This window comes from Eulemur rufifrons, chromosome 15 (assembly GCF_041146395.1).
Source record: "Eulemur rufifrons isolate Redbay chromosome 15, OSU_ERuf_1, whole genome shotgun sequence".
In the NCBI taxonomy this organism is placed as follows: domain Eukaryota; kingdom Metazoa; phylum Chordata; class Mammalia; order Primates; family Lemuridae; genus Eulemur; species Eulemur rufifrons.
The window spans coordinates 69,513,207-69,519,800 of record NC_090997.1 but is presented as its reverse complement, the minus strand read 5'-3'; the positions used below and the strand labels follow the sequence as shown (position 1 = coordinate 69,519,800).

General features: G+C 35.1%; 1 protein-coding gene across 1 annotated transcript in view; it reads right to left on the bottom strand.

Moving 5' to 3' along the window:
* Nucleotides 1–518: 518 nt before the first annotated feature.
* The window catches only part of NUS1 (NUS1 dehydrodolichyl diphosphate synthase subunit), a 28,640-nt gene continuing 22,564 nt past the window's right edge, over nucleotides 519–6,594 (bottom strand). The window contains exon 5 of the mRNA XM_069487793.1: nucleotides 519–2,004. Within this exon, the coding sequence (XP_069343894.1) occupies nucleotides 1,914–2,004 (91 nt within the window). The 3' untranslated portion in view covers nucleotides 519–1,913. The remainder of the gene's footprint in view (nucleotides 2,005–6,594) is intronic.

Below are 6,594 nucleotides of genomic sequence, written 5' to 3'. Positions count from 1 at the left end.
CAATAGTTCAGGTCACAGGCTATGGATGTACTTTAATGTACACACTTATGAAATGGAAGGAGAAAATAAAAGTACAAAAATTCAAATATTAAACCTTTAGTAACTTGGGCTATATTCTAATGGGTAATTAATTTGGCTACCTTCATTTTAACAAATATTAAATCCCTTCATTTCAATTGGGCCCATTAAATTAAATTCATTTAAATTATACACACTCCAGAATGTTTATAAAAGACATTTATACCTATCATATTTATAAAAGGCATAAATTCAGTCTTAACCTAAGCCAAAAAAGCCTCCATATAACATAAATCACAGGAAAGGGGAACAGAAATCAGAAATTGATAAAGTTTAGATAAGCTTCACACAAAACTTTTAGCAATAAATTAAGACAAAAAAATTCAAGTCTTAAAACATACAAAGGACTAGGAAATACAAAGTAACATGACTAGACCAAAATTTAAATTTAATCATTTTTATTTCAATTGTATTTTAAAATCATAAATGGGGTTTTGTAATCCAAAGTTGAAACATTTACTCTTCATAGTTCAGAATTTGACAAGCAATTCTAGAACATGCTTTCCAAATCCAGTCTTCTTTGCTTTTTCATACTTCTGAAATCTAATATTTGAATTACTCCATCTGAATGTACAATTTTAGATAACTATTGTACACGCACTCATAAGAGAGTTTTCTGAAAACAGTCTATCAGAATGGTTTCTACCCAAGAATCAGCAGTGAGGGAAGAAATGTTAAACACATATCATGAAATCATTTATTCATTTTAAAAATAACAGAACCAGTGCTGTTCTCTGTCATAAAAGAGAACACATAAAATTAATTTAAATTATTTTTATAGACTTTGGTAGTATTTTATTCCCTCCACAGGCCTCAAACCTACTTTAAAGATCTTTCATCCAAAGTAACCATCAGGATTTACTGAGTAAAAATCCCAGGTATTAACATGGCCCTAAAAGTGCTATTCCGAAGAGGAATAGGTTACTTCTGAGGAAAAGAGCTGCCTTGGTAACTTCCCTCAAATATTTATTTTAAATAAAAATAGTTAATGGAAATATTATTTGAACCAACTTTGGGTATTATATAGCATATTGCCCACCAAACAAAAAAGGAAATCAAAACATTCTTTCCTTTTATAGGAAATTTTCCAACTTTACTTTTAACATTACAACTTATTTACCCTTTTTTTTGACTAAGCCAATATTTAAATTTCTAAAATTCTGCATTTCAATGTAGTAAGAATTCTTTTTCAAATGATCTTCACAACCCAGAACACTGACACCAGAGCAATACTCTCAAGTCACATTGTTTGACTATAATGAAGAGATGAAAATGGACGGATATCTGAAGACAGGTATTCCCTCAGCTTCAAAAGTGAGCAAGCTCTTAACATGTGACCAACACAGAACTCCATTCCTCTGGAGCTCCCTCAAACTCAGAATGCTTCCATTTAATAAGTCAATATATTGTTCTTAAAAATTAAAGTTTGGTCACTAGGAAGGACTGAACAAAAATTATTCTCCTCCCCCAACAACCAGAACAGCTCTAATCAGCCCTCCTTCTCCCCACAAAAACAGGGAAGTGGTTGGGACTGAAGACTTTAAAATCTGAAATGTCAGCTCCTAAAACAATGCTATTTGCTCAAGGTTGTAGGTCTTTCTATTTCCTTCTCCAATACTTCCCCCATTTATAAGTTTATTTCCATACATACACACATGCACACACACAAGCGCACACGCACTCACTCTCAAGTAAGACACTTTTTTGTGTTTGTTGATAAATTATGAGGATTATGAACTAGGTGTATACAGGGCTTCATAGGTGCTTTGTAAACATCAGAGTCACTTGGGTCCTTTTCTCCAAAAGCCTAAATCAAATTACACAACCAAGGATCACTACTTCCCCACACGCTGTTCACAGTCTGCATACCGACGAAGGGCAGAGAAAAAGTCCTCATAACTGATGTTTAGGTGGGAAGGCAAAGAGCTGAAAATACAGGGAGGAAAAAGCAATTAGATATACACTGTAGTTTGATGGGGGAAACCAGAGGATAATTACCAAAAAAACAAAGGTTAAGGACAAAAGAAAGTAAATTATAAGCAGAATATGCCAAACCATTTTTACTAAAAGATTATATAAATTCATTGTGAAACAGTTCAAGTAAAAATTCATCTGCTCTTTTTCCCACAAGAAAAAAGCAACTTGGAGTTAGAGATGCATAACCTGTTAAAGCATAAGCCTAGATTAATGCAAAGCTGGAGATCTATGTATAAAGGATCTCATTTAGTGCCACTTTAAGAACTCCTCTTAGAGTAATGCCAGCACTACTTAACGGTTTAGGAAAGCTAGGCTTAATGCTGGGCAGAGCTGCACAGCATCCCCACGTGATGATATACTGAAGCCATATGGTGAGCCAAGTCACCCACTTCCCCCAATTCTTTATCATCTTTTAATACTGTCTGCTATTAGCCCACTCTACTAAAATGATATCCTCAAAGAACACATTTAATGACCTTCTTTTTGCTAAAGCTTGCTTCAAATGTCCTCCTCAAACTCCCCACTTTCCTACGTCTTCCTCATCTTACCCCAACAGCCTCATCTCCTATCACTCCTCAATAAACACTCAGTGCCACTACCCCTCCATGCTTCAGAAGTTCTCTTGCTATTTCCCAGTCTGTTCTGTCAGGGCCCCATCCTTCTACTTCTCCATATTATGGTTGAGACATTTTCCCTGCCTTCATGGTGCTCAGTCTGGTGAAGGGTAGACAAATATAGCGCAAACCTCAAAATGATGTGACAGATCTACAACAGACGTATGTACACAGGTCCACGGAAAAGTCTGTTATGTTCTAGGTATCTCATGTTCATTATCAATTTAAATCCTCAACTCCACATTAAAATGTCCATTTTATAAATATAGAGGAGTTTAAATAACCTTCCGAACTCATGTTATTGAGCTGCACAGCCAAGTTTCAAGCCAAGATCTATCTGTTCTTTCTCCCTTCAAACCACTCCCAAGCTTCACAAGACATCACTGCTGCCATTCTTGTAGTCTACTGAAAAACATGGAAAATGACTTGAAAATTCCTGGACAAAACCAGATAAGAGAAACATATGCCCACCATAAGGAACTCAGACTTGGGAGATCTGGATTCTATTAATAACTACTTTGTTACAAGCTTGAACAATCTCTCTTCCCCATTTTCCTTACCTATAAAATGAGAAGGTAGGACCGGATGATGTACAATTCTTTCTGACTCTAACATGCTGTGTGTTTTCTTCTGTCTCTTTGATACTTTTTGTCCCTTTTGCACCCAAGATTGAAGAATGTTTTTTAGTAAATTTTGATTTATTAGACATTTTAGGAAAATAATAAAATTCTGATTTTTAAACATTTGAATAATGAATTTATTTTCATTTTGAGAAATATATGCATGCAGCTATATTTTATCTGATTGTTAACTTAGACTACGTCAATGTACAGTAAACAAATAAACTCTTTTACTATTAAAGAAATTTGTTACTGAAAATCTTCTTCATTTTATCTTCTGAAGTATTCCAGGTGAAAAATGGTGACACATGTTAAAGAATGAAGTTAATGATCTCTGCAATGTAAATTGCCTCCTGCTTATTATTTTATTGACTAGGCTTACCTTTATATCTTACATACAACAAGACGGTAGATTTCAAAGAACTTGATTGTTTTAAGTTTTCAAACATAAATTTTTCCTTATAAAATAATCAAAAGTAATATTTTAGGTAGAAGACTCATTTAGTATTCAATAAAATATACTATAGCCATTAAAATTATATTTCTAAAGATTATTTAATGACATGAGGTTATATAATCAGTATAAGGAAAGGTTAGAGTGGTTTTCCACTGGAGCAGGTAAGCAACGTTGCCCCCCCAGGGGGGCAGTGGGCAACATCTGGAGACATTTTGGCTGCCACAACTGGAGGAGGGAAGCAGAGGAGAAAAGTGCTTCTAGAATCTAGTGGGCAGAGGCCAGGGATACTGCTAAGCTGCTAAGCATCCTACAGTACTACAGGGCAACTCCCGACAGCAAAGAATTATCCTGGCATGTGTGTCAACAGTGCTGAGGTTCAGAAATCCTGGAGGAGAGTTAAACTGTTAACCACATGGAGTTTGGATTCAGATTACCTGGGTTTGAATTCTAGCTCTTCTGCTCACTACTTACGTGATCTTGGGCAATTTACATCATGTCTCTAAGTCTCAGTTTTATTCTCTGTGGAATGTTGTTAATAATAGTACATATTTTACAGGCTGAATGGAAGCAGTAAATGAGATAATATATGTAAAACAATGTATAGTGCCTGGCAAAGAATAATTATTCAATAAATAGTAGCTGTCACCATCACTGTTGTCATTTTCATTCCAGATGCTCTTGTCATTATTCTCTGGTAGTGGAGGTGGTAGACACCTGAATTGGTTAATTCAACTTTCTGCTTTTCCTCTGTGATTTCGCAAACATCCTCAATTATTGATGCTGGGAGAAGACACTATGATAGGAATGTACGATTCATAGTAATTGCTACATTATACCGTTTCAATCATGCTAATGAGTGGCTGACAGGTGATGAGTATTATCATTTAACAATGAGTCACCTCACTAGTGTTTTATCACAGTTACTGCAACAAAACAGAATTTTGAGTCAGTATTTAAATAAATAACTTGTTCATGAAAATGTAGAAGGAAAAAAATAATAATATAACTCTTGGATCATAGTATTATATGGTATCTTCTCTTATTTAGAAAACCAAAAATGAAGCCAAGTCCTTCCTCATTACTGCTAGCAGTAACATATATTCTGAATGATGCATATCCTAAATCACCTATTCATTGGAATGCACACACTGTGTGTGTGTGTGTGTTGTGTGTATACGCACATGTATGTGTGTATACATGTATCAGGCTTGTTGACTGAGAATATTTGCTGACAAAATGATTTCTTTTTTTTTGCTGAGGAAGAACCCAAAGGAGAATGGGAGATCAGTAGCAGTTTAAATACAAACTGAATTTTCCTATCAACTTTTTTTTTAAAAAACAAGCTATTATGGGGAACCTATGGTATTTTGTCACAGCAAGTAGACACTTCTACCAAAGCTACCTAGTTAGAGTTCATTAAAGAATCTCTCCATGCCCATTTTGCCATTGTCTTCGTATAAGCCACTTGTTTTAGTCAATAGCTATAAAGTCTTAATTAATACTGTCAGATAACCAGGCTAAAAGGAGACAATAAAGCTACAAAGCAGCTGTCTGGAAACTTAACTCTGTACAAAGGAGAGAGAAGATTTAAAAAAGTCCATTTTGTGTCATGTGCCCAGAAATATTTTGCGATATGGGCAGAATAGGTTTAAACATTCTTAGACTCTGAACGACTGTAGGGAAGGTGTCCTACTTACAAAATGAAATAAAACACATTAGCCTTAGTTTTGCTTGGGTGGCTTGGGCAGCTTCACCAGATGATTGGGGAGCAGGAGGGAAGGAGAGAGGGAGGGAGGGAGTGAGATAGACAAAATTAAGATGGAACCAAAGCTTACTACTTTGTTGTCCTGTCTGTGGGACCTGACTCGTCAAGTTCAAAGTACATTGAACTCTGCCATTGCTCTCATGGCTTTGGTTACTTATTTTACTCTCTGTGCTTCAATTTTTTCAATGTGTAAAATGGTAAATTACTAATATTTTGAGGGTCAAATGAGTGAATACTTGTAAATTGCTGGGGATAGTGCCTGATACATAGCAAAAGCTAGAAGTAGTATTTGCCAGAGCATAAAGGATGATAAAGACTTTAAGGTGAATATCCTAGATCTCTTGATTCTTTTCTATGTTATTTGTCAGAATAGACTTCCTCCTATTCCTTTGTTCTCTTTTGTTGCCATTAACAGCATCTCCTTAGCAAAAAGTAGGACTGATTAATCAGTGGATCCTGTTTTTTTTTTTTTCCAGTTATTGATGACAACTCTCAGAACATCAAAAATTTGCACCTATTTAAAAACGGAAGCATTGGCTCAAACAAAGGGCTGGGGTAGGTATTGTTACTTGTTAAAATCCTAGAATAGATTTCTTATTAAGCACATATCAATAGGAATAATTATTATCATAGCCATACTTTGAGTGACTGGTGATTACTAAGTATACAGTAGATCCTTTTAAAGCTTCATATAAGTAATCATATAAAATAGTTGTTAATGTTTCTCATTTTGCAAGGGAAGAAAATGGATTCAGGGAGTGCCTTTAGAAGCATTTCTTAAAGGACCCCTTCACAAACTTTAGAAAGATCCTCAATTCTTAAAGGTTTATAACTAATTCCTGAGTACTGATGATCCCCAAATATACATCTTTAGTTTTGACTTCTCACCCAAGCATCAATTGTGTATCTGTCCTACTAAGTGTCTGTATCTAAATAGTCTGTGGCCTCAAAATCACCTACATCTTCTCTTCAAAAATCAATACTCCCTTCACTTGCTAGTTTCCTCTCAATAACACCATAATCACCCAGTCACTTAGATTTAAAAACTTAGGAGTCATTTCAGTTCTTCTCTAACTTTATCAT